Here is a 17,394-nt window from a genome sequence, read left to right on the forward strand (position 1 = left end):
TATCTCATAGGTTTAACCAAAACTCAGCCACAATTCAGCACATTCATATAAACATTAATCACATAATAATCTTCTGTCAAAATACTTTTTCTAGTCAAACTTCACATACAATGCTTGGTGGTGACTCGTTTAAATAGAATCACATTCAGATTGAAAAAAACCCTTATTCCCAATTTGGGGCTTTAATAAAACACATACACAACCAGCAACCTACTTAAACAAAACAGCTGTATACGTTTCAAAATTTTGATGTATTACAATAAATAGAAACAAATTAAATTCAGAGAAATTGATTAAAAACCTAATTTAAAAACTACCAATTCAATTTCAAATTACCTCTAGAACTCTTCAATGGTGGTGATTGAGACCGGTGGTGGAGAAGCGGTGGTGGCGACAATTTTTCCCCGTATACAATTTTTACCAAAATGAACTCTTCGGGTAGGAAAAGCTTCCAATAGCATTCCATCTTTACCAACATGAACCCGTATACAATTTTTCCCCAAATTAACTCATTATTTGAAGAACGGGTCATGATTGCACCAATAACCAAAAGCAAACACGCAAACACCATTTATCAATTGGGCCCAATAGAAGCTTCCCGTCCATATCAACCGGAAGAACCAATTTCTGATGTGAATTCATTAGCTGACCCCCCTCATTTCCACCACCATTCATCAAAGATTCCTACAAATCACAAAATCAAGAACCCTCAAAAATCTTTTTCCTTAATATTATCAAACACTGAGTTTAAACAAATCAAGTTACCCTGAAAGAACACGAAGATCCCGAACTGATCAAATGCGGGTGGTACAAACCTTGAATATAAATTCATCCCGTTCCTCATAGTTAACATCTAAGTATCAATTAAAATATTTAATTATCTATAAACATTTAATCAAAATGTACAATAGATTTCTTGATTTTGAGAACTGCAAAACCTGTACTCTGAGCTGAAGTTGCTTCATATATTCAATTGCTTCATCCAATTTTGATGCCTTATCAGTCTACAAAAACAAAACAAAAAAAAACCATAATTATGCACAGCAGGATACAAATTCACCGAGAGAGAGAAGGTCGGAAGAATTACACACAAACACTATCTTTGAGGAACCTAACACGTATCTGAAAGTATTACACACAAACAAAAAAGGTACCGTACCAGTACTGAACCGGTATATTCGGTACTGGTACCGGTACCCACTTTCTCCGTTTTTCGGTACCGTATCGTTACTGAACCGGTATATTCGGTACCGGGCTCATCCCTACCCAAATATTAACACCACTCAAGAAGCTTCGACCGAGTAATAAACAAAATCATGCCCTAAAACCTTGATAACAATCAATTTTTTGACATCAACATGATATGAATGAGGTTGGATGATCAAGGAAATCAAAGAAAAAGGAATTCTACTTAGTCTACAACAGTTCTTTTGAAGTTTTAAGGGTACCAGTTACAGTTAGAAATTAAATTACAGGTCTTATTGAGCCCCATAAAAATAAAATAAAATAACCAAAACATGCAAAAAGAAATCTACAATATTAAAACTCGACTAATATGTATAAAGCCTTGGTCTGAAGCCTGCTCCATTGCCTATAGATATAGAATGCACGTCTAAATAAAGCAAAAACCGACCCGATTTTAAGTAAACATGTCGAAATTGCTACGTCTAATGAACATCTGTTACCTTCTCAAGGCCAAAAACATAAGATCTGGAATGCACACTTGCAATATCTTCAAATAGCAGTTCTAAAATCTTGAAGTTGAATGATCTCAGATCCTCGAAACTGCAAGCATAAAAAAATGCATATCATTATAATGAAATTTCATTCTATCATGCATGTTCCGAATCCAGTTATATAGAAATTAAATAAAGTGTAAAAAAATGATTCTCGGAAACTACCTTAGGTGTGAGCTCCACCTTCTCGAGAGCAGTCACAATTGCAGGAACCCGTAAACTGCATTCTGGATGTGCCTCCTGTTACCAATATCATGCATGACTGTTGTGAGTGAAATTCGTTTGGAGCACCAGCTATGCTACAATACGGAGATCCATAGAGAAAAACACGATAAGCATGATTTGTCCATTGTACATATACAGAATGATAAACAATAATACATCACTAACTAAAGATCAACATCTGTACGGACTCGATTTCCAGTTCTAACAAAAACCAGAGCAACAAAACTCATTTCCCCTGAAAATTTATCACAAAACCTAATTCGCACAAAAAAATCAAACTAAAAAAGATCCAATTTGTTCAAAAATTAACAAAAACTCAATTCAATTAAACAGATACTTCACTAACTAAAGATCAACATCTGTACGGACTCGATTTACTCAAAAACCTACCAACATTGGTTCGATTTTAGGGTTTTAAACAAGGAAAAACACCAAATCGGAAGCAGGAGAACCACAATCAAAGTAAAATAGAGTAAGAATTATAGAAAAAAAACATGAGATATTACCTGAATTGAAGCGAAAATGCGGCGACTAAGGTGTCTCTAACATGTTACATCAGGAGGAAGGTGTCTGAAATAGTCATCCCCATCCCCCACCATGTTAACCATCTGAGAGAAGGTGTCTCGAATAGCGATGGAGTACTGGCTTATGGTGAACGCAAGGCAAAGACAAAGCACATCCAGATCCAAAATCGGAGAGAGAATGAAAAGGGAAGGGAGCTGTGGATTTGAATTTTGAAATGAGATTTGGGGATTGTAAGAAAGCAGGGATTGTATGACAGCTTTCAAAAGTGAATGCGCGGATCATGATCCGTGTGGAGTTAATGGACGGTAGGATAGGATCATAAAAGTGATGGACGGTAGGATCATTATCTTTGTGTTTTTGTTTGAGTTAATAAGGGTATAAGTGGAAAGTGATATTTTATAGTGTTTAAAAGACTTGTACTGCATGCTTTAGGGGTGTTTTAAGGGAATTTTTATGGACTTTAAGAAGTCCTTCCTATATGCTTTATAAAGTAGTAATATATATATATATATATATATATATATATATATACTAGTCACTTACCCGCGCGATGCGGCGGGAGTGGCGATTTACAATAGGATACTCGTTTACCGTTAGTTTATCCGTCGTCTCGTGATATATCGTATAGCACTTAAGTTAGTTTTCTTATTCGTGATCTTCTACAAGAATAGTACAAAACAAGGAAGTAGATGTAATTAAAAACAAGAAGAGTTCAAAACAGTCAAGTAGCTGGACAAAACAATAAAAACAAAATGCGGGGAGTCTCTTGTATCTCTTCCTGTTTTACCAATACATCCGTTCGCTTATGACTTTCTTGTATCTTCTCCTCTCCTGTACCAGATTTCGACACATAAAAAAATGTTACACGCTTACAGGTGCTTTAAAATAGTAATTAAAAAGTAATTTCTGGAAGCAAATAAGGCACAAAATCTACTAACTTACCTTCATTTTGATACGGATGCGATTAATTAATCACGCAACACTTCCTGGTAGACAACATTTGATGTGTAAACTCCGCGTTGTTTGAATTCTTTGGCGAGATGTACCAACACCTTCGTACTTTGTCTTGAAATCCCTCTTGATAACGCGACATAAAGTTGTCCATGTGAAAATACAGAATCCGGTAGATAAATACCAACGTTCGGAATTGTTTGACCTTGAGCTTTATTAATCGTCATGGAAAAGCTAAGTCGAATTGGAAATTGTTTTCTTTTCAGCTTGAATGGGAACATGTCATCTTCAGAAAGGGTTAGAGGGATTCTTGGCAAAAAAACTCTTTTTCCGGCATGTTGACCGACTGCAATTTCCGCATCAATAACATTTCGCATGAAACCCTTACATATCAACCGCGTGCCATTACACAGGCCATGTGATGGATCGATATTACGTAACAATATTATTGGGCATCCAATTTTTAAATGAAGCTTATGAGGCGGCAAACCACTAACATTTAGCGAATTTAAGAACTCGACCGGATAGAAGTTGCGCTGATCGTCTTCAGCTTCATCAAAACTGTAATAAACTTTTTCCTCCCCTTGAAAAATTTCAATCATTTGATTATTAATCTCGTCAACACTATCATTTTTAGTGGACAATATTGCTCTAGAGATTATATAATCTGAAGAATATACATTATCTTCAATTGATGGAAAGATGGCATGGATCAATTCTTTTATAGCGTTTTCTCTGTTGTTGCACTGAATTGTCATGTCATCGGGTATGCGGATATAGTTTCCTTCGATTGGTTCTTCAGTTCCATCGCCGACTCTTAAAAGAAATTTAGAAAACCATGGATCTTTCAGCGCTCTCATATTTATGGTCAACCGCATCTTCTTAGTCAAAGACCAAAGAGGTGACATTCGTACGCTGGAGTCTACAATCTGTGCTCGAGTGCCACGTTTAATAACCGGCAACACCTGTCTGAAGTCACCTCCCATAACCATTATCTTTCCACCAAATGGGAGACTAACACCTATAATGTCTTGGAATGTACCATCGACTGCCTCTATCGCTTGTCGTTTAGCCATCGACGCTTCATCCCATATGATTATTTTGGAAGAGCGAATCAGTTTAGCGGCCCCACTCTGTTTTTTAATATTGCACATTGAATTATTTTCAAGATTAAGAGGAATCTTGAATCTCGAGTGAGCCGTTCTACCTCCTGGCATATTATTAGCCGCTGCACCTGATGAAGCTGTTGCGAGAGCAATAAGACCACGTGACCGAATTTCAGCAAGCAAGGCAATGTACAAAAATGTTTTTCCAGTTCCACCTGGACCATCAATAAAGAACACGCCTGGAAGATCATTATCAACATGCATCATGATCTCATCAAACACGTTTTTTGGTCCGGATTAAGTGAATGTTTGGCACTCAAGTGTTCAGGTTCCAAAACAATCCCATACTCTTCTTGTAACTCACGATAACCTGCATCTTGTAAGTTAACATCGTCTGTTATCTTAGGAAGGTCGAATTCATTGAAATTTTTACCCATGGATTGTACCAAGACACTTATTTCGGTAAGAACCATATTTTGAACTCGTTCTATACTTTGACAGTGTAACCGATGATCTTCAGATAGTGAATGAAAGTGGTCATTCCATAACTTTCGAATATCTCCAGGTTGGCAAAAAATCATTATGGTCGCAAATAACCTTCTAAGAGCATTGGGAAACTGAAACGTAGAGGCTTCTTCGAGACATTGTGATAGATATTCATCGTCTTCTATTAAGCCTAACTCAAGAGCTGCTTTCCGAAATGTCGCACACCGTTGACCATTAACTGTGCAAAGATGTTCAAAAGAAGTAGGCCCTCTGACATTTGACAAAAGTAGGCGTAAGTAGTACCTTTCTCCTTCGGCTGGATTAGCGGAAACGATACGACCTCTTTGTTTTTTACCGAAACGACGACTCCAACGGCGTGTGCTTCCATTCCAAGTAAAGTGTTTTGGAAAATCTTTATACAAATGTACCCTTGCTGTTTCATCGTTTCTATTCTGATCAAAAAATGCTGTTAGCATGGTTCTCTTATCCCTTTCCCTATCAACAATATTAGGCATCAAGTCATCATCTCTAAATCTAACCATCTGATTATTTGGGAGATGAAGTTGTAAGGCTAGAACAGCAGGAAAGATTTGAGAAAGAGAGAAGGAAAAAATGCGCCACATAGCCTCTGGGGGCGATATGTAGCGTGCATCTTGAAATCTTTTTATCTCATTAATAACAACCCCTGGCTCACTTTGATCGACTTGAATAACCTGTTTGTCATGTCCTTTATAAACATATTTGAAAAGATATTTCACAGATTTTATACTTGAGCAAACTTCAACATTCATGTGGCAGTTAAACATCATCAAAAGCCTTGGGTTATATGGGACCACCCATCTATTATCAAGTGTTTGTCCTCGTAGGTCCACTTCTATCCCGGTGTCTCTCCTTCGATACAACGGATACGGATCTTCTCGTTGTGTCGTCTGTTCGTTAAATTGTCTAGGATAGCGAAAACGACAAATTTTAGGATCACCCTGCATACAAGGACTGCTTGATCGTAAATTGCCGCAAGGACCGTGAATCATGTGCTTGACAACCATCTCATGCAATCTGGGATGTGTTAGTTTGTTAGGAATTTCAGCACACACAACCTTATCATAATGGTCCGCGTTATTGATCTTGTGTTGCGGGTACATGATTAGGAGAAAATGTGCGTGCGGCAAACCCCGCTTTTGAAATTCAATGACATAGACGTATGCCTTAACTTCCCCGAGGACATGTTTCTTGAAGAGTTGATCCTTAAGATCTTCTAATTTAGCCCGGAACACTCTTGAAACAAGGTCTGGACGATCTGTAGCAGTTTGACCAACATGTAAGTTATCACATATCTCAGGCCACTTAGGATTACATGTCATTGTAAGGAATACATCAGGCTTGCCGTCGTCTTGAACTAACGTCATCGCATCTAGAAACCGACGTCGCATGTCGCGAGGCCCCCCGATGAAAGATGCAGGCAACACAATTCTTTTCCCGACTCTGTTTGCATGAACCTCGCCAGTATTGACGCAATCCACAATACCTTGGTACAATTCGGCCCGAATCTTATCCTGGTTTCTCTCACAAAATTCTAAGCGTGACGTCTCAATTTTGATGTAAACATCAACCACAAACTGCTGTAGCAGCCTACCACCGAACAAAAGCACATTATCGGTAGATCGAATCTGGAACTTGTAACAGTAGTACTCTCGCATAGCCACGGTTGTTCTACCACTTCGTGTGTTAGCCTCTGAACGATGAAGATGTATTAAAAACAAACAGTTAATAAAAATAAAACGCATTACGCTATTTTTATGATCTTCACTTAAAAAGGATAACAAATTGTTGGTACCTTCCATTTCTCCTTCGATGTTGTCATTGTTGCGAACCTCATTGATTGATACTCCTTGACGTGGTATGTTAGCATGCCAACCCGACTCACCATTAGGAAAAAATAGAGGATACGACAATGGATCGTAACAACTGAAGTACGGCTGAATAGTTTGTCTATATTCAAACCTACCGTACACTACAATACTTCGTTTATACGAAGTGATATTGTCATTACCTTCAACCCAAATACCAGCAACCTATATAATTGTGAACTATAAGTAAGTAAAATAAGCAATACTATTAAATAATTGCAATTAATATAATATTATATATACCTCCGATGTCATTGGTCGGTTGTACACCCTTTGGTCAAGTTCAACCGAAGTATTCAAAGTGACTCTATAGTTGTCCAGAGGTCCTAGTTCCGCAAGTCTTCTAAATGTATCGACGTATGGGTTTGTAGAAAGAACGCGTGTTAAAATCTGAGTAATACGCCGATCAAGATTTGGCCATCGGAGTCTGTGATCTAACTCAGTATCAGGATCGTAAAAATACAACTGCAAGTACCTAGGAGTCCCATCCCTCGGAACTAATTGGTCGATTCTGTGATATATTCCTTTATGTGCACGAAAAGTATATACGCCGTCTCTCATATTATTCAATGTATCATCCAATGTCACACCCATTGAGGCAAAAGAAAAATTGGTGTTAAAGCACGGATGTTTTGCCTAAACATATCTCCAATTTCATCTTGAGACGTGAAAAGTCGGTACAATTCCTCTGGAATTTCTAAGTTTGCTAACACGGTTTTCCCACTCATACAACAAAAGGTATCAAATTCAAATTGAAATCGTTTTGCTCCACAATTAGGACATGCGCCTCGTTCCTATAAAACACGATGCTCTCCAGGTACACCATTGTAAACAAAATTATAAGGATCATCTTCTACGCTCCCATGTTGGAAGGAAGGTTGATCAACTACTTCAGCAAATTGGGGTAATAAAGTACGCGGATGAATTTGAATACCTAAAAAAATTGGTGTATTAAGTAATGAAGGTTGTAAAAGATGTCAAGTTCGAAAAAGAAATCATTGTTAAATAAATAGAAACCTCGTGATGTTCTATGTCTGACTACGTCAATTACAGATGGGAATGTGGTTGTCGGCGTAACATCATCTATCGGGGTTTGCTTGACTTGACTGCCATTTGAAATACGCATTCCATTATCGTTTGGTGTATTAGAACATCCTTTATTGTACTCCTTGCATTTTGTAGTAGAAACACTTGAGGCGTTCTCATTTGTTGTTTGTGGAAATTGAGTAATATTAGTTTGTAAACTTCTTAACGGTGTCCTTTCTGTTGACCTATTATTCATTAAAGATATTGATAAAGCACTTTGGGGGGCATCACCACTCCCAAATTTAGATACTTTGTTATTTTCTTTGCGTGCAGCATAGTATCTTTTTTGATACTCTTTTCGTTTTTCAGCTTTAGTAGATGCACTCGAGCTAGAAGCATGATTTCGAGGGTTTGAGAGTCCATTAGTCATTGTAAATTGATAAAATGACAAATACCTTGCAAATTAAATAAAAGAGAGTTATCATAGATGATGAAATTCTCAAATCATAACAACATTCCAACACATAACTTAGAGAAAAACAAACCGAATGATAACATTGAAATACATAATGATAACATTAAAATACATGACTTAAACGGAATATCATGACTTAGAGAAAAAAAAACACAAATCCTTAAAACATTTACATGCATAATGATAACATTAAGTGAAAGCCAATCTAAATACTTGGTGAAATAATGGTCTGTACAAACACCGCACCCTTAAAACCTCGAAACCAAGAAACGGGATAAAAACATTTGAAGGGCTTCATATCCATTTCAATTGTAAACAACTTCCCTAATTTAGCCATCACAAACCAATTACCATTTGTCACATAATGTGTTATATCGCACCACAATGACAATGATATCGGGGGGATCGGAGGACATGATAAGACCTTAATCCAGTAATCCCCTTGTAGTGTCCATAGGTCAATTGTCATCTCAAACATGCCAGTGCTAGCAAACATGTGAAGCACATTTTTTACATTAACTAAAACACCTTGAACCATTCCTATAGAAGGAACGGGTGGAAAGCTTATCTCCTTGAACTGCTCCCAATTAACATCAAAACAAATCACCCTTTTCGTACCTCCAAGCCAACATTCGCAAACAGTGAAATATAGAGTACCACCACAAAATGTGCCAGCTGACCAATTGAAATGAGGGCTTAGGTACTCTTGTCTTGTTATGAAAGGAATATTTCTCCAAGAGTCTACTTCCCTAGAATAAATATAGACACCAAGTACACCACTCCTACGCTTTATATGCAAGACCTTGTAATCATCGTCAGCGTCAACGTACAAACCAACGGCATCAAGGTTATTTATATAGAATCCATGAGAATCAGGAGTTGACAAACGCTTGAAAGCAGTAGTTGTTGGATTCCAAAGAAGCAGCTCGTATGTATGATTCAAGCAAACACACAACAATCCATTCAAATGTGAAAGTATTGAGACATCATTATTTTGGTGATGGAATGGAAATGTAACTATGGAGCTTGGCCCATAGTCATTGGATTTAGAGATGATCGGACGAACAGAGCACGTTAGGTCGTCAATTAGTAGAACTCTCTGGTTAGATGAAACTAATGAGCGAGAACAATGTATCCTTACGAAATCTTGTGTTGACAATAACGCATACCATTGCTTACATACACTCTTAGAACGACCTACATCCTTTGCTGGCAGCCTCGTTAATATCTCAAACACGATTGTATGAATAGGAAGGTCAGCCATGGTTATACCTTCGTTTAAGACATATAATGATTATTTAGTTGTCCAATCTAAGAAGATTATACTTTGGTGAAAAATAGGTGTAACCATTACATGTAAATCAAGTAATATAACATACTTGTAATAACAAAGTAAAGTATACTTCTACAATTACATCAATATGAGGGAAACAAAAAGCAAAACACGAAACACCAAGAGAGACTTTAATATTCAACAACTAAACAAATAACAACACCAAATGTTTCTAACTTAAACACAAACTTGGATAACGATCCATAATTTACATATCCCGTGCCTCGACCATATCCGGTTCGTACGTAATCGTACTCAACTCCGTAGACTTCAAAATATTAACTGAAATAACAAATAAAATATAACTTTTATTAAACTACATGAGCCATTAAATCTAACTAATTATTAGAATGTTCATGTGTAAAGCGTAACATACTATCTGGTAGATGAACCAACTTGAGACGTGATACATATATGATAGACCTTTGTTGCACGGCTCGAATGGAACGTATAACATCGGAAGGCTTCAGGGCAGACAAAAACAATTGTATTGTGTGACCACTGTATATTACGATTTTGGGTTAAAGTTCTTCTAATAATAATATTTTCTTACATATAACGTAAATATTATGTTTGTAATATGTTAATAATAAATAATAACGTACGTCTTATCTTGAAGAGAAAGTTCAAAACAACATCGATCACGTTTGCCTTCTATTATTCTCCCAACCACATCTAAAACCAAATCAGTCAAATTGTATAGACCATATATAAAGTTTTATATATTTAATAAAAATTATAGATAGAGAATTAATATGTACCAACAATATCCATTTGAGGTCTCCTGTCATGCTTCAATTCTATAATGGAAGGGACTAATGGATATAAAGAAGCACCCCTTGGAATCGTAAGCATAAGTGAAGAAAGCTTTGTATATTCGTTGATGACAATTTTTTTCTCGGACCAAACTAACACGTAATTCTGGTACTTTGGGTACTCAAGATAGTTGAGATTCTCAATTTGGAAATGATTCAACGAAAGAAAACCACCCATCAATGACGCGTCATTATACTTGTGTATCAAATGTTGTGGGACGAACGCAACAATTTTTTGTCTCTAAAATGAAAAGAAATTTAGTGGTGGAAAAACGCTTACTCGTATAACACAAAGTAAATTAAAATAATGTTCTTACGTGTTGCTCAAGAAATATAACCACTAATCTCTTTCCATCGACGTCATGCCAAATAAACTCCACCTTAACAAAGATTATATTATACCATGCTCTATCATTTCTCAATGATGAAAATTCTTCAACGGAAAAATGATCAGACATATCCTATTAAGTGTTCAATATTAGTTAACTAAAAAAGTAAAAACTCCAGAAATAAAATTTAAACTAAAACATGATTAAAATTAAACAACAACAAATTTAAATTTAAACTAATACATAATTAAAAGTTACATAATTAAGATTCAAACTAATTCGAGAAAAAAAAAACTACAGTCATCATAAAAGTTGTTCTAAGGTTCCCAAACCATTTTTTCATCCAATGGTGGTTCGTAAACCGCCCCAGGGTCAGTTTCGCACCCTTTAGCCTAGGTCGGTAGTTCTTGTGTTTGACTATAGTTTTCCACATAAGGGGGGTTTGAAGGTGGAGGATGCATAGGCAGTATAGGAGTGTTTGGCACCGGACGATGGCACCCCTCAATTTGTAGTCCACCAAATTGTAGTTGAGCGAAGGTATAGTCATACGCCCAATTCAACTCTTCATCCATCCAACCAAATGGATCATCATGTTCAGGGTTTGCCACTGGAGGTGGGGTTGAAACCGAAGGTGGGGTTAAAACCGGAGGTGGGGTTGACACCGGAGGTGGGTTTGCCACCGGAGGTGGGTTTGAAGTTAGAGGGTTTGAATCAGGAAGGTTTAAATGGCGATGGGATGATCGTCCATGGTTTGTTGATCCTAGTGATTCAACGGGAATTGGATAACCACCGCCCATACCTCTCAATTGATATGTGTTTGGAGTGATTTGTAAACTGAAAAATACAAAAAGACAAATAGATAATACTTGAATTTAGAGTATCCAATTTATTTGACTACTTACTTTTTAGACTTATATGGTTAGAAACTAATGTTGTTAACGGAAGATTATGTTGTACCGCTAACTATTCTATCGCTTTGTACTATAAGAAAAAACCCCTATAGGGACGACACCTATAGGGATAATACAACTTGTCCAAAACCATTTTCTGAAATTTCTAGGCATGTAGAGTGCAGAAAGCTTTAAAAAAATAAACCATATCTTGTAATAGTAATATAACTTTAAAAAAAATAAACCATATCTTGCGTGTTATTAATCCTTAATTAACTTTAAAAAAACTCATGTAACAGTAATATAATATATTAATTTTAGTAAATCTTTTCTCTTTATTTGATGTGATGTTTTTTCCTTTATAAATTATGAGGTGTAAAGTTGTTATCTGATCATATAAAATTGTAATCTTTGAAAATTGTGAAGATGACATATGATTATATCTCATGCGAAAACGTGTGACTGAAAATGTAGATTTTTAGAAAACTTAAATAGTTTTTTTTCATTATTATTAGAGTTTAAATAATAAATTTTTGTGTTGTTCGAATCGAAATGTTTGTAGGTTGATTAATTAAAAGTGGATGTACATTTGAACTGGAACTGAAATTCGGTTCATGTTTGGGTCGATCAAATAAACCGAATTTTGTAAGAATTGTTACATATTCTGTTTTAGATACTACACATGATGAATGATACTTTTAAATCTTATAAATGGGGTTGGCTAAAGGCACCTCCTTTTTTACTTTCCATACCTCTTTCTAAAAAGGGGTAGGCTAAATGCACCCCCCTTTTTACTTTTCATACCTCCCTTATCAAATATATTAGTTTGAAACTTGTCAAGTTTCACCCCCTTAGAATCCCTATTTTTATAATAGATGCGGAAGTTAGGGCCAAGAAGTTCATACTAAAATTATATTATTTTAAAATAAAATATTGTATACATATAATATAAAATACATAGCTATTCACGTCGCTATATTTTTACAACAAATATATATGTATAATACTCAACTAATACAAGATCTTAAAATTCTGCTAAATCATAAAAAAATTATTGTTTACTGTGAGAAGCCATTGTTATACCTTAATTATCTAAAATTTATGATCTTCATTATGATTAAGGATTAGGAAAAGGGAAAAACCTGTAGTCATACAATCTTTTAAAATGAGAAAAGCAAATGTGTAAAACGAAAAGAAGTAGCGAACATCTATTTCTTGGTGGTGGATTGATGGTACAATTTTTTTTACGATATTCAATGATTCAAATTGTATTTTGAAACTAAAATGTTTAATATAGACTCTAAATTTTAATGCCAACAATTAATATATTTTTTACAGTAACTTTCTGGATGAATATATATGCTCTATATATTTGCATCAACTATTCTGGTCATGGTTGATTTAATAGATTTTTTTTTTCTTTTTGGAATTAATATGTAAATGACAACCTGAAGTTATCGACCAGAACAACAAAATTGTTTACACATAACTATTCTGGTCATGGTTGATTTAATAGATTATCTTTTTTTAATTGAGATAGATAATGATCACCTAAAATTTGGAATAGAATAATAAATTCTAAGATCGTTTACAAAGAAATAGAAAGGAGGTTTTCTGTTTGTAACAAACAACAAAAACCTACGTTATATAGGGGACTCGACCGAAATAATCCTTATATATTCAAAATTCAAGTTATTGAAAGTGGATAAACCCCTAAAAAGCTTGAGATGTTTACAAATATAATTTTATAAGTTCAAGTTATTGAAAGTGGATAAACCCCTAAAAAGCTTGAGATGTTTACAAATATAATTTTATAAGAATTAGAAAATAAAAGGTCTTACTGTATTTTTTTTTTTTTAACTTTGAGGGGGGAGTATAAACAGTAAAAATAGAAACAATGGAGGTACATTTAGCAACACCCTTCTAAAAATATGAAATCTAATGTTAACCTGGTATGTAACAATACTCAATTTATATATGTATTTTATTTCATCAAATATCATTTCTAATAAAATAGGGATATAAATTACCCACATGACTATAACTACATTTGAAGAACAATGAATAGATTCGACAAACATATATACACATCGCTTAAACTTCTACAAAAACTTGATGTGTATTAATAACCAACTGAACTTCGAACAAAAAATTGATGCGTATTCATGATATACTATGAGTTTCCGTAATGAATAACATATACAAACAACATGATTATTTTTTATTTGATGGTATCACATCAGTGTAAGTTTCATATTATTACAACTGTGTAACGGTTTTTATTTTTTTTAAATGCAAATCTGGATCTAAAACTAATTTTCAATAGGAGATATAATCATGGGATAATATCAATTACAAAAGGTTAAACAAATACGAATTCAGTTTGTATAGAATTTTCGATAAACACACATTCAGTTTGTATCAAATCTGGATCTAAAACTATTAGCTCGACTTTTTAATAAAAAAAAGAGGCAGTTAAACAATACAGATCCAAAAACCCCAGTTATTTCAACATTTACAACCTTCTAAAGTTAAAAGCTACAGTTAAAAGTTACAAAAAAACCAAGAAATTTGAAAGAACTTACAACAATGCAAGAGGGAGATGTGAAAAGCCGACAAAAAATTTAAAACCTTGATGTGAGAGCCGAGAAACAACGCAAGATCCAGATGCAAAGAGTCGATATATTCTGAAATCGAAGTAAATAGAAGTTGTTAGGTTGATGTTTTGAAAGTAGGATTAGTTCAACTGAGATAAACTTACAATTTCAGTTGAGTGTAGTTGAGGGTTTGTAAAGTGTTTGTAGAGTGTTGATACATCTGAATTATTTATAGAGACTGAAGCAAGCATGCTGTCTTTCAAACAGTGTTTGTAGAGTGTTGATACATTATAGAGACTGCAGCAAGCAAGCTGTCTTTCACACAGTAGTAAAATGTTGCTTTTTCAGCTGTAGATTGTACTTCCCTGCTGTGGGCCCACCGGAACAACCAGTTATTTTGGCATCCATTTTTGTCTGTAGCATATGTCAAATGGGTTAAAATATTTATAAAAAAAAATTTAAAAATATGTCAGAAAAGATATAAAGTTGCTCAAAAGAGCTCAAAATCTTACAATCTGTTGAATCTTTTTATTTAAGACGAATTATTATATAAGTAATTCAAAAATGTACAAGAGTTGACCGGTCAACCTAACACCAGCATGACCCATTCGCCCATTTTAGTTCATGACCAACACAAAGCATCAAGTTTTATATCATATCAAAACACAAAATATAGTCAAGTTTATATTCTCTCAGTAGCATAGCATGTTAAAAATTAATATTCAAGGTTTAGAAATTACCAAAAAAGAGCGAAAAACCGACTGAATTCGAATCGCAGCCCATTCTTGCCTAACAAACAAGAAATCTTTAGGCGGAACTCTAACCACAGTAGCCACAGCAGCCGAAAACGAAACCTCATCCGAACGTGACGCATCCGAAGTCGACAACCGTCCCACGCCTTTCATCGCCTTAGAAGATGAACTCGTCGAAGAAGACGAACACCCGGCTGACGGGCTCCTCCACAGCTTCCATGTTCTGCTCTTGTTACCCCCAGGCTAAAATCGTAAGATCGACGCCCAACCTCTTTCCAGTACTTTGACACTAATGCTCCGTTAGTTCTCGCAAAGTCAACCATCATAAAATGCATTTCAGAAATCAAGTATTAGAAGAAAACATAAACGCGTAAATTTATATAATTTAGGTCAAATCATTAAACTTTTATAAACACATATGACAACTTGATAACGACAATAGCAAAAAAAACACTAAAATAAAAATAAAACTTACATTGGGAGTGTCTTTAATTTGAACACCCACAAAGTGCAACTTCAAACGGTAGATCCGGCCACCAAACGGTAGATCTGTGTCATCGCCACCATCTTCCACCCACAACCACCAGGTAATCTGAAATATTACACAGATCCGATTCAAATAACATGATAACATGACATGATACAACAAGTCTAACAATCATTAAAACATATACTAAAAAAATTTACTAAAACAAACAATTTACTAAAAAAATCAATTTACTAACATGACATGATAACATGACACAGATCCGATTTTTTTACAAAAAAAATACTAAAACAAACAATTTACTAACATGACATGATAACATGACACATATCCGATTTTTTTACATATATACATTTTTTGGATTAAAACAAACAATTTACTAAAAAAATCACTTAAAACTTATAAAAACCAGTTTTATTTAAACTGTAAAAAACCAGTTCTTTTTAAATATGATATTTAACCAAATACAATTATAATATCATCTCTAAATCTTTGCATAAAATGAGAATTTACTGTAACAAATATGAAAATGTTGGTAAATATGATATTGTTATCATTATGATGCAAGTGATATATGAATTTATTCCGCTAAACAAACCGCAACTTAACACATACACTATGCGAAGTGCACTCGAAAGGGAGCTTCTTGTGAACGATAATAGGATGGTGAAGTTACTCGTTTGTTTACCTTTCGCCTCTTGAACTTTCTTTCTCTGCCGTCTAAATACATGAAAGACGACATTTGCCCATCAACACCATCCTCCAGAGGTAAAGATTTGATATCATCCTCAAAACCATAAGCTAAACCATGCAGCCTGAATACAAAATCACTTTAAAAAAAAAAAATTTCACATAGAAGACTGCATTTACAAAAGGAAAATAGAGGCTGACCCGTTACTTGATTCGCACACGTGTTTCAACCGCTTTTTATCCATTCTTGTAAGAGGTGCTCGGGTGAAGAGCGCCTCTTCTCTCCTTGCTCGTTCTTCCACACAAACTGGTATGTTTTATATAGAAATCTGTACATGGACACAAATCAGACAAAAAAAAGTTCTAATCTCAACAGAGTAACATAATCAACATAATCATTTAATGAAGTCTATAAAAGTAAACATGCAAAAGATTTCAAGAATTTCATAATCTCAACAGAGTAACATAAACTTGAAACTGGATCAATTTGTGTGTTTACCTTCATCTGAAACATGATTCCAGAGAGATTCATGGACAGACAGTCACCTGATTCCGGCCATTCTCCAGCAAATCTGTGGATCCCTTGTTCAAATCTGTGGATCCCTTGGTGCCTTCGACATCTGAAAAGCATATAGAAACTACCGTCAAACATCATAACTTGCCAGATATATTCATTAAACGGTATCAGTTCTTACCAAGTTGCCAGATAAAGCTTGTGATAGATCTCATGAAACCCTAGATCTGCTCATCAAACGGATCTGGTGATAGATTCAAACGGATCTGGTGATAGATCTCATGAAACCCTAGATCGCCGAGAGAGAGAGAGAAGAGAGAGAGAAGATCTGATGTTATTTTGTGAGATGTGTGAGGAATGAGAGAGAAAGCAATTGGTGATCCGTGTGAAGTCAAATGGACGGTCCAGATGATGATCCGTGTGAAAAAGTTAAAAAAATGGACGGTTGAAGATGATCCGTGTAAAGGGTAAATGGTTTGTGTTTTCTTGTGCCTTAAGACTTGTACATTGTGCATTAAGTGTTTTTTCAACACCTTGTTGAATTACCATC

The 17,394-nt window shown here is 35.1% G+C and overlaps 4 protein-coding genes and 4 long non-coding RNA genes across 8 annotated transcripts; all 8 read right to left on the reverse strand.

The window, feature by feature from the left end:
• Positions 1-1,357: 1,357 nt before the first annotated feature.
• Positions 1,358-2,684, reverse strand: LOC110873126. Its single transcript, XR_004865085.1, has 3 exons — positions 2,468-2,684; positions 1,902-2,035; positions 1,358-1,785 (listed from the first exon to the last, which is right to left on the reverse strand). It is a non-coding gene; the product is annotated as an uncharacterized LOC110873126 (long non-coding RNA).
• A 770-nt stretch (positions 2,685-3,454) lies between these two features.
• Positions 3,455-4,810, reverse strand: LOC110870208 (ATP-dependent DNA helicase PIF1-like). The gene has a single exon (XM_022119407.1). It carries the CDS (start codon positions 4,808-4,810, stop codon positions 3,455-3,457), a length of 1,356 nt encoding a protein of 451 aa, XP_021975099.1.
• LOC110870209 lies at positions 4,807-7,530 on the reverse strand. The gene is made up of 3 exons (XM_022119408.1): positions 7,180-7,530; positions 6,864-7,101; positions 4,807-6,761 (listed from the first exon to the last, which is right to left on the reverse strand). Exons 1-3 carry the CDS (start codon positions 7,528-7,530, stop codon positions 4,807-4,809), a joined length of 2,544 nt encoding a protein of 847 aa, XP_021975100.1.
• Positions 7,531-8,642: 1,112 nt separating this feature from the next.
• LOC110870210 (putative F-box only protein 15) lies at positions 8,643-9,701 on the reverse strand. Its single transcript, XM_022119409.1, has one exon. It carries the CDS (start codon positions 9,699-9,701, stop codon positions 8,643-8,645), a length of 1,059 nt encoding a protein of 352 aa, XP_021975101.1.
• A 456-nt stretch (positions 9,702-10,157) lies between these two features.
• On the reverse strand, positions 10,158-10,588 carry LOC118481256. Its single transcript, XR_004865087.1, has 3 exons — positions 10,532-10,588; positions 10,376-10,445; positions 10,158-10,271 (listed from the first exon to the last, which is right to left on the reverse strand). It is a non-coding gene; the product is annotated as an uncharacterized LOC118481256 (long non-coding RNA).
• A 3,703-nt stretch (positions 10,589-14,291) lies between these two features.
• On the reverse strand, positions 14,292-15,489 carry LOC110873129. Its single transcript, XR_002554953.2, has 3 exons — positions 15,142-15,489; positions 14,566-14,815; positions 14,292-14,491 (listed from the first exon to the last, which is right to left on the reverse strand). It is a non-coding gene; the product is annotated as an uncharacterized LOC110873129 (long non-coding RNA).
• Positions 15,490-15,539: 50 nt separating this feature from the next.
• Positions 15,540-16,581, reverse strand: LOC110873128. Its single transcript, XM_022122052.2, has 3 exons — positions 16,532-16,581; positions 16,329-16,455; positions 15,540-15,745 (listed from the first exon to the last, which is right to left on the reverse strand). The coding sequence occupies exons 1-3, from the start codon at positions 16,573-16,575 to the stop codon at positions 15,560-15,562; spliced, it is 357 nt and encodes a 118-aa protein (XP_021977744.1). The 5' UTR covers positions 16,576-16,581; the 3' UTR covers positions 15,540-15,559.
• Positions 16,582-16,589: 8 nt separating this feature from the next.
• On the reverse strand, positions 16,590-17,085 carry LOC110873130. Its single transcript, XR_002554954.2, has 3 exons — positions 17,026-17,085; positions 16,830-16,950; positions 16,590-16,659 (listed from the first exon to the last, which is right to left on the reverse strand). It is a non-coding gene; the product is annotated as an uncharacterized LOC110873130 (long non-coding RNA).
• Positions 17,086-17,394: the final 309 nt, after the last annotated feature.

The sequence above is a fragment of the Helianthus annuus genome, chromosome 8, assembly GCF_002127325.2.
Source record: "Helianthus annuus cultivar XRQ/B chromosome 8, HanXRQr2.0-SUNRISE, whole genome shotgun sequence".
NCBI classification, from domain to species: Eukaryota; Viridiplantae; Streptophyta; class Magnoliopsida; order Asterales; family Asteraceae; genus Helianthus; species Helianthus annuus.